Consider the following 9,401-nt stretch of genomic DNA (forward strand, 5'->3'; position numbering starts at 1 on the left):
GTGAGGGGCCGGCGGCGAGTGTGAGGGGCCGGCGGCGAGGGTGAGGGGCCGGCGGCGAGGGTGAGGCAGCCGACGGCGTGTGAGGCTTCCTGTGCGACCAGGTCCCGCGTGGTGGTGGGGTATATGTGTGTGTGGGGAGGGGAGTGGAGTGGCCCGTGCGGAGCTGTGTGTGCGTTTGGAGGGTGTCCTGTGTGGTGGTTGGTGTATGCGTTAGGTCTGTTTGGTACCGTGTGTTAAAGGGATGTAGAGGTGGGCTGTGTGAGTGGAGGGATCCCACTTGGTGTTCATGTGTCCAGGAGGTGGATTTGAGGGCCTGGGTAGTGTTTGTGTGTGCACAGGCTATGTCTGGGGTCCTGTGTGACTTCCCTGTATGAAGGACATGTATTTAGGGTCATGGCTGAGGGGGTGCGTGTGTGTGCACATTTGCAGCAACAACCTGTGAGTAGGGAGGGTTCACATGGGAATCCATGTTTGTGGGGACTGATGGATGTGGCAGTGGGTTGTGTGTGTGAGTTGCTGTAACATCACCATGTCCTGTGCCCCTTTTTCCCCAGGAGCTGTGTGAGACACCATGGCAAAAGCWTTGGCCTCCCCAGGGCTGTTTTCTGATGATGAGGTTGCGGCCTCCCCAGTGCTTGAGTCCACAGCAACAGGGTTTGGGGCTGATGTGCGCAAGGACCTGCTGTCAGAGTTCTCTGCYATCTCTCCAAACCTGGAGGGCTCTCAGGTGAGGCTGGAGCTCTTCTGTTCCAGAGAGGGCAGTGTTTTCATGCATTGCTGGTGGTCTCTGTACAAAGGTGATGTGATGTGGAAACAACAGAGACTCTTCAAAAGAGGCAGGAATAAAATACTGCATTGGGGGAGAGCAGTTCCTGTGAGAGCAGTGAGGTGTGAACGGCACAGTTACCAAGTGCCTCTTGGGGTGATGTTTGGTTTTGGTGTCAGGCTTTCRGATTGCTGGTCTGATTCATTAGATAAACAAAAAATGCTGGTGTACTTGGAAATGCTTAAGAAAGCTTCTGGCATGGTGATTTTGAGAYCAGGGAAGTTCCTAWGTACTAGYAGGTATAGCCAACATCTGTGTTCCATACTGTGGTTCCTGTTAAGTGTTCCCATGGGGGGGTTGTGTGCTGCCTCTCTGGCTGCCATGTTTAACTTTTGCTGATTCTTTCAGGCTGTAGCTGAAGATAATAATGGAAAATTAAAGGTTTACCTGAGAGTTCGACCTCTGAAATCTATGGAAGTGGAAAAAGGGGAAGACCAGGTGAGACACTGAATGAAGCAGGCTTTGAGCTGGCTGTTTGCCTGGTTGGAGATGCTGTTGTTCTTTGCTGTCTATCCTCTGACGTTTTTTAAGCCACTGCAACAATAGATTTTATGTGTTCTTTAGGGCTGTGTCTGCATTGAGAACTCAGAAACCCTTATCCTAAAAGCTCCTAAGAACTCCTTCACCATGCGGAGCACGGAACGGGGAGTGGGACAAGCAGTGCACAGATTCTCCTTCACCCGGGTAGGTAGCTGGGACGAACAATCCATCTGGAAGTGATTTGAGCTTAAACCACCCTTGCAGTTGAAAGGTCTTATTCATATCCACTGTTCCCAAGGCACTGCTTGAATTCCAATCTCATACAATCCTTTCTACTTCGTGTTTTAGTTGCTGTTTTCTTAGCTTTTAATCTTTCTAAGCTGTTTCTGACAACTTTTTTTTTTGGCAGCAAAGGGCAAATTCTTGTTCATGAGGCTCTAARCARACTRGGGGGGCTGMAGTGATATGARATGTTAATGGATTAAACAAATGAAYAGCCTGTTTTTGTAGGAGACKCAGCTGGAATTGYTGGTGGGTCTTTTACTCRTGGCTAGTGCAGGGAATAAAGGACTATGTAATTCACTTGAGCAACCATCAGCAAAGGATAGGAAAGATCTACATGAAGTTGTTTTTCATGTGTCTTGTTTGCAGATCTTCGGACCAGATGTGGGGCAGAAATTGTTTTTTGATGAGACAATGAAGCAGGTGGTAAAGGATGTGCTGAGTGGGCAGAACTGTCTGGTTTACACCTATGGCATCACCAATTCRGGGAAGACTCACACAATTCAGGGTAAGGAAAGCACCAGGTGTTAGGGCCCCATTGAGGGAATTGTCTCCTTTCTCTTCTGTAAATCCTCAGCTTTGCTGCTGTTCTTGCTCCAGGCACCACCCAAGATGGGGGAATTCTGCCTCGCTCCTTGGCAACCATCTTCAACAGTGTGGGGGACCGGCTGTACCAGGCCATGGACCTGAAGCCTGCCCTGTCCACTGAGGTGACCAGACTGGACAGCAGGCAGGTGCGGCAGGAGGAGGTCAAGAAGCAGATGATGCTGCAGGGAGGTCTCTGGGAGGTAAGCACGGGGCTTCTGGGGGTTCAATAGCAAGAGGTGAGGGATGCTGTCATGTTACCTGCGTGCTCCTGTTCTTGGTTTCCTTCAAGGAGGAGCTGCTAACTCCACTGAAGAGGAGTCACAGTGCTGAGTCTCAGCCCCAGGCCACCAGCAGTGTCAGTTCTGACAGCGGAGTTGCTGGTCTCTCTTCATCCAGCCAACTCACCAACCGTTCAGACTTCAGCCAGACAGAGGGTATGTCTGGAAGCCTGCTGTGTTATACTCCAGCTTTTTGCTGGAGAATGGGGGAAGAAAGGGTGTGGCTATTTGGATGCTGTGTTGTGGGTAAGGGAGCAAAGGTGCTCTAGTCTACAGATTTTCCCTTTGAAAGATATGAATGTCATATCAGAAGAACTCTGTGTATATTTTGTCAATATCAGAAGAATTTCCCACTGTGCAATAACCGAGCCTTGTGAAATGAAAAAATACTTGAAACTTACTCCATTCAAGGAATGTGGTTATTGAGCAGCTGATTGCTCTGAGATGGGGACCGCTGGAAAGCAGGATGCCAAAGTGACAGGCTGCACYGAGCACTTGGGCCCTATCAAACCCAGGAATTATGAGTTGCTCAGGTATYCAGAAGCATGGAGAGATTGAGATAATAAGGACTAAAACTTCACTTATGCTGAGAAAGAGTTCATGTTTGAAGCATYATGTAATTCTGGAGTCAAAATTGAGCATATAGAAGTCCTTACCCAGAACAGATGATACTGTTAAAGGAAACTTTAGGCTGGCTCACTGAGGACAGGCATTAGAGTAGGTACAAACGGGAGGAGCTATATAGAAGGATTTGTCTTTGGGCTGCTTTTTCCTGCTGAAGAAAGTATCTCGCTCTAGAGCTAAGCCATTTCCAGTTGGAAAAGCTGCAGTCATGATTTGTTTTCCTTTTTTTTTTTCTTTTTCCCTAGAACTGCGCCCCTGCTGGGCTGACTTGGATCGCGTTTCACTCACCAGCACAGGAGATGTACAGTTCTCCATCTGGGTCTCATTCTTTGAGATTTACAATGAGTTAATCTATGACTTGTTAGAACCAGCTCTATCTGGGCAGAACTGCAAGCGGCAAACCCTGCGGCTCTGCGAGGACCAGACTGGCAACCCCTATGTAAAAGGTAGATTAACCTGGAAGAGAGGTTYAGTGGCATGCTAGGAAGGCTTTAGRACTGAGTAGGTGGGTGGCTTAGCAGTGATTATGGGTTTGTCAAGTCTGTTAATGTCAAGAATATGCATGGATCGGCTGAGATAAGTCTTCTGCCATCTCCTAACTGCTGTTCCCAATGCATRCTTGCTTTCCAGATTTGAACTGGATCAACGTCCAGGATGCTGATGAGGCCTGGAAGCTCCTGAAACTGGGTCGCAAAAACCAGAGTTTTGCTAGCACTCACATGAACCAGAACTCCAGTCGCAGGTCTGAAGGGGGAGAGATTGTTTAGGCAGAAATACAATTCTGMGGGGCTTTTAAATGTTGCATTTTCTTTTTTAAAAATAAATCTACATATTTCCTTACAGTCACAGTGTGTTCTCCATTCGGATTCTGCACTTGCAAAGAGGTGGCAGTGAAGTTGTTCCAAAAATCAGCGAGTAAGTTTCACATTGTCTAAGGTTTGGGTGTGGTCTCAACCTTCCTGTCTTTTCTGTTGAGGGCCTGGGGTATGGGAAATAYCTTGATGAAGATTGTGTTGAAAGTCTTTGGAAGGAGTAAATGCTCCCAGTGTTAMGTCTTGGTACTGACAGGAATTTGGGGAGTACTGCAAAGTACAACTTGAGCTAKTTTTCAGGCTTTTTGAATGAAGGTACATGTTAGCATCCTTACCCTTGCAGCAGAGCTGATTTGAGTGCTGCTGGTGCCTGTTCCAGGGATGTACTTGTCTGGAAAGTGGCTTTTTGGAGGACTGGCAAAGTCTCAAAAATCTTTGAACTTGGCACTGCAAAGTTCATTTTGCTGTTACCTGTAGAATAGCTACACTTAGGGCAGGCCCTTCCATCCATCAACAGCCCAGGCTTCCCAAAAGAATGTTCTGTGCCCTTATGAGGAAACTGGGAAGGTGACTGCAGGGTGTCTGAGCTGTAAACGTGGATTTGGCAGGATAAACCCAGTGGATCATGTGAATATCATGTGTTTTCCTCAGGTTATCCCTGTGTGACCTGGCAGGGTCCGAACGCTGCAAGGACCAGAAAAGCGGGGACCGAATGAAAGAAGCCAACAACATCAACACCTCCCTGCACACCCTGGGCCGCTGCATCGCCGCCCTCCGCCAGAACCAGCAGGCCAGGTGAGCTTCCACACCTCCAGAGGGAGGGTGKGGAGGGTTTTTTTGCTTTCCCAGCTCACTCCTGTCTCTCCCACAGGACKAAGCAGGCGGTGGTTCCATTCCGGGACAGCAAACTGACCCGTGTGTTCCAGRGCTTCTTCTCTGGCCGTGGTCGCACCTGCATGATTGTCAACATCAACCCGTGTGCATCCACCTATGATGAGACTCTGTACGTAGCCAAGTTCTCAGCCATTGCCAGCCAGGTGAGTAGCACACACTAGGATCATGACATGTTCTGTGTACCTTGGGTTTTTCCTGTTCCATGGGAATGGGCCCTTTTCCACCACAAGGAGAAGTGGGTACACTTGCAAGTCTTTCCTATGCTTTTCCAGTGGTTATTACTCTAGAGTATTTCCAGATTCTGCTAAACTGAAAGGGCTGATGGTTGCAAAGAGGGGCTGTGTCAAAAGACTTCACAACTTGCAGGCTTTGCAAAGTGGTAATGATGGTCTTTTCCCCTTCAGCTTGTTCAGGCACCACCCACAAAGCTGGGACTTCCATCCATACAATCCATCATCAAAGAGCACAGCAGGAGACTCAGCCAGGGTCCGGAGGCAGACACAGAGGAAGATGTGGAATCAGAAGAAGACACTGAAGATGAGGCAGATGTCTCCATGTATGCAAAGCAGGTGGGTTGTGATTTGTTCTGCAGCCTTTATGGATGGARGGTCAGGGACATGATTGTTAGCTTTGGCTTGGGAGCTGGGATTGGAGCTYATGACTATGCCAAGAGAGATGACAGAGTACCTCAGAAGGATACAGTACCCAGGAAACTGGGAATCCATGACAAAAACATTCCACAGTTGGTCTAAATCTGACACACATGCTTAATTTGGAAACATTTGGTAATCTGTGGAATAGTGACAGTAGGAGTGCAGGTGCAGATCTGTAATTTCTTCTCTGCAAGGGAAATCTARAGAGTTCAGAAAACATGTAGAACAGGAGGCTAAATTGGGAAAAATAATCAAGTTTCCTAGATACTCATAGTAGGCAGCTGAAATAGCTGAAAAATCAAGATTAAGTAATATCCCTACAGAGACTCAAGCTGTTGTGTGTCAAGATAGCAAACCTTGGCAACTTCTCTTTCCAAATGATGAAAATCATAAATCCAGATCACTGCAGACATGGGATCACTTAGTTTACTCCAGATTTTAACTCTGTTGTGCGGTGTGGGCAGTGCAGCTGTGTCCCCCTTGCAGGACTTGCTGCGGGTGGTGGAAGCTGCACGGGAGCTGCTGGTGCAGGAGMGGCAGAAGAAGCTGCAGCTCGAGTTGCGCCTGCGTGAGGAGATCTGCAATGAGATGCTGGAGCACATGCAACAGAAGGAGCAGTGGTGGAGGTACAGCCTGTGCTGATCTTCCCTCCCTCTGCTCAGGGTGAGCTGCAGCACCAAGAACTGCCACATCCTGACATGAAATTGGTTGTTCTCTTTGTAGCCAACGTGTGGATGCAGAGAGAGAGCAGCTGGAGGAACTGTACGAGGGTAAAATGACCATCCTGAAGGAGTTACTGACTGACCACTATCAGGAGAAGATGCAGGTTTGTTCATRGCAATGAAATGATATCAGGAAAGTGGCAGTGGGTTGGAAGGAGACTCTGGGTACTTGAATCCAGGAAGATSTTTATGCAAACTGAAAGATTTTGCTTTCTGAACTATTTTTGGTGATATTATTTCATCACTTGATCCACAATTTTTGCTTCTTGTCTCCTACTTTATGTAGCCCACTAGGCTTCCTAATTTTGAACACTCTATCTGCAAGCCAATGTACTACCATCCTGACTCCTCTATTTGTTCAACATGATTCTCTCTCCCCTTTACTCTTTCCACTAGTGACTGATTCAGGCTCTTCACATTCACACAAGTTGTGTGAATTTCTCTTCTTGCTCTTAGTTGTGATGATGGGTATGGGCCTGTCCATATTTTCATGCCTATGGCATTTGAGTGACCTCTGGGACTTGTTSCAGACTGCTCTGAAGATGCCAACTCTCAAAACAATCCCTTTTCTTTTGAGGCTATAAAAAGTTGATTTAGGCTCCCAGGAAGTAGGTTTACTGTATTCACTTAAAAGACCTTAAAAGCTGGGTTTTATGGATGAAGTGTAGGATTAGGAAATTCTCCAGGAAGAAACACAAAGTTTCAGACAARTTGTGCTAAGAAAATCTTGTTGAATATCTGAATGAACTTCCTTTCTCAGGAGCGTGATGAGGAGATTKTAGAGCTCAAAGCTGCTCTGCAGGAGACCAAACAAAAACTGGAAAGCCTGGATACCAAGGAAAAGGACTCAGAGCAAGGCGTGCGTCGATCCAAGCGAGTGACCACCTCRTCTGCTCTGCAGCAGGAGCTGGCAGACACCAAAGCCAGGCTGGAGCAGTGTCAAAAGGAGTTAAAAACCACAAATGCAGGTAYGGCAGTGAACGGTTCTGAACTGTGCTGAGAGATCTTTGTGCAGGGTTAGAGAAACCTTCAGGCTACACTGGATTCAGACACCATGAAAACACTATTTGAGTTGTAGATGACAGGAATATTGTGCTGGATGGATAGTTTCACTTCTTTTTCGCAAGAAAATGGACTTCAGGTTAGGATAATCTCCCTGTTCAAATTCATAAGTCCCTTTGTCTCAMTGAATGGGAGAAGCCTGGAGTGTTYGTGCCTTKCTGCACAAACTCAAAAGCTCTTCCCAGCTTGCCTGAGGCAGCTTGTCTCAAGGGAAAACTTCAGGAATACTGAAAGCTGATCAATGTCCTGTTGCTCATTAATTTTTCTCTGTTCCCAGAGCTGTGCAGGTACCAGAAATTAGTGGAGCCACCTCCCTCTGCCAAACCCATTACTATGGATGTGGACAGGAAGTTGGAGGATGGACAGAAGGTAACTCCAACTCTGTGTTACAGAAAAGAACATTTTCAAGCCAAAGTGGTTGCCATCTTAAACAGTGTTTGGGACTGCTCTTTCCAGGTTTTTAAACAAATGGTTGAAGTTGAAACAGGTTTGTTGAACTTACTGGAGTTGTTGAAGGTTGTGGCATCTGTAATCAGTCAGTTGGGATCCCCTCTCAGTGCTGCATGTCTGAATTGCCTTGGAGTGGCTTTGTCCACAGAGCAGTGCCAAAACCACCTGTTGCTTTAAATCTCTCTCTTCTAGAATGTCAGATTGCTGCGTTCAGAGYTACGAAAAATTGGGGAGTCTCTCCAGTCTGCAGAGCGGGCATGCTGCCACAGCACAGGGGCAGGGAAGCTGCGAGAAGCCCTGGGCACGTGTGATGACATCCTGGCTAGACAGGTGATGTGTCTGGTTTGTTGGGGGTTGCATGGGSGAGAGGGGTTTAATCCGTAATCAGAGTAACTAAAGCTCTTGCTGCAGCAAATAAAAATTACTTATTTGCTAGTACATACTGTCTATTACGTGAAGGGAGCTCTACTGATTTTTTTCAATGGCTGAGTCAGTTGAGTATTTACCTCTCCAAAGGAGACCCAAATTGTTCCTGTTAAGTTAACTGGCAGCCTGCACTTAAAGTAGGAGAAATCAAGAGTTCTCATTTCCTTACCCACTTGATCACAGTTGCTATAGCAGCATATTTACAGCAGGATGGAGTCAGCAGCTTTGTCCCACCCTTACTGTTCCTATTTGTTACTGAACTGCTRTACTGTTGTCAGTAGAAGCTTTTATGCATGGTCTTATTTAGCAGAACAGTTATTGATATTTGGCAAAAGGCAGTTTATCCTCCTCAGTTCACAGTAACTAGGGAGTTAAGCCAACTTGTCATTGTATCTGATRGGAGCCCACAAGAAAGCTGGAGAGGGACTTTTTATAAGAGCAGAGAATGACAAGACAAGGGGGAATAGCTTCAAACTGAGGTTTAGATTAGGTACTAGGAAAAAATTMTTTACTGTGAGGGTGCTGAAGCACTGAAAACACATTGCCTAGAGAAGTTGTGGYTGCTTCATGCCTGGAAATGTTTAAGGCCAGGTTGGGCCTTAGAGCAAGCTGATCTTGTAAAAGTCCCCAACAGAGAACACAAGGATCTTTAAGGTCTGTTTCAACTAGGAATGAGCTTTTCTTTCTATGATGAAATACTTTTATAYTTTTTTATATAAAAATATATTGCCTTGCCTTCCTCAGGACCAGACCCTGGCAGAGCTGCAGAACAACATGATGCTGGTGAAGCTGGACCTGCGCAAGAAGGCGGCCTGCATTGCCGAGCARTACCACACCGTGCAGAAGCTGCAGGCCCCGCCAACATCCGCCCTAAAGAAACGCTTCTGTGCCAACAGGGAAAACCTGCAGCCCAATCAGCCTCCTGGCAAAAAGCCCTTCCTACACAACATCCTGACACGTTCAGCCACTCGGCCTGTTGCTGCCAGAGGGTGGCAACTTCGTTCAGTTGCTCTATGACTTTTGAAAAGGAGGTCCCTGCCCTGCTATTACTGGAACAGGTGGCAAATCCAATATGATAGCATCTGGTTTTCATTGTGCGCTTGTTTATTGTTWTTGTAGCTGCTTGAGAGCTTATGTAAACATCTCTGGATATGTATGTTTAAAATTTCAATCAATACCAAAGTGGACAAAGTGACCTTATGTAATTTAAACACTGCACTGAGGAGAGTTTAAAATAGTGCAGATGATCAAACTTTTGTTAAACAAAAGGACAAGATAAAGGTGAGTTCTTGTCTATGTTGGCA

At 46.7% G+C, this 9,401-nt stretch overlaps 1 protein-coding gene across 2 annotated transcripts in view; it reads left to right on the forward strand.

The window, feature by feature from the left end:
* KIF20A (kinesin family member 20A) overlaps positions 1 to 9,375 on the forward strand; it is a 9,676-nt gene extending 301 nt beyond the window's left edge. Inside the window, exons 1-19 of one of the 2 annotated variants that reach the window (XM_057378483.1) lie at positions 26 to 60; positions 555 to 727; positions 1,175 to 1,264; positions 1,391 to 1,510; positions 1,958 to 2,096; positions 2,189 to 2,376; positions 2,466 to 2,610; positions 3,324 to 3,524; positions 3,709 to 3,820; positions 3,922 to 3,993; positions 4,542 to 4,685; positions 4,762 to 4,927; positions 5,189 to 5,353; positions 5,924 to 6,063; positions 6,161 to 6,263; positions 6,920 to 7,127; positions 7,499 to 7,590; positions 7,864 to 8,001; positions 8,842 to 9,375. In XM_057378483.1, coding sequence (XP_057234466.1) covers positions 572 to 727; positions 1,175 to 1,264; positions 1,391 to 1,510; positions 1,958 to 2,096; positions 2,189 to 2,376; positions 2,466 to 2,610; positions 3,324 to 3,524; positions 3,709 to 3,820; positions 3,922 to 3,993; positions 4,542 to 4,685; positions 4,762 to 4,927; positions 5,189 to 5,353; positions 5,924 to 6,063; positions 6,161 to 6,263; positions 6,920 to 7,127; positions 7,499 to 7,590; positions 7,864 to 8,001; positions 8,842 to 9,114 — 2,652 coding nt within the window. In that variant the 5' untranslated portion in view covers positions 26 to 60; positions 555 to 571 and the 3' untranslated portion in view covers positions 9,115 to 9,375. Of the gene's footprint in view, positions 1 to 25; positions 61 to 554; positions 728 to 1,174; positions 1,265 to 1,390; positions 1,511 to 1,957; positions 2,097 to 2,188; positions 2,377 to 2,465; positions 2,611 to 3,323; positions 3,525 to 3,708; positions 3,821 to 3,921; positions 3,994 to 4,541; positions 4,686 to 4,761; positions 4,928 to 5,188; positions 5,354 to 5,923; positions 6,064 to 6,160; positions 6,264 to 6,919; positions 7,128 to 7,498; positions 7,591 to 7,863; positions 8,002 to 8,841 lie in introns of those variants that run through there. The other variant, XM_057378482.1, reaches the window with a different exon arrangement.
* The last annotated feature ends 26 nt before the right edge of the window (positions 9,376 to 9,401 follow it).

This window comes from Malurus melanocephalus, unplaced genomic scaffold (genome assembly GCF_030028575.1).
Source record: "Malurus melanocephalus ecotype Western Australia unplaced genomic scaffold, MMel_1.1 scaffold_362, whole genome shotgun sequence".
NCBI classification, from domain to species: domain Eukaryota; kingdom Metazoa; phylum Chordata; class Aves; order Passeriformes; family Maluridae; genus Malurus; species Malurus melanocephalus.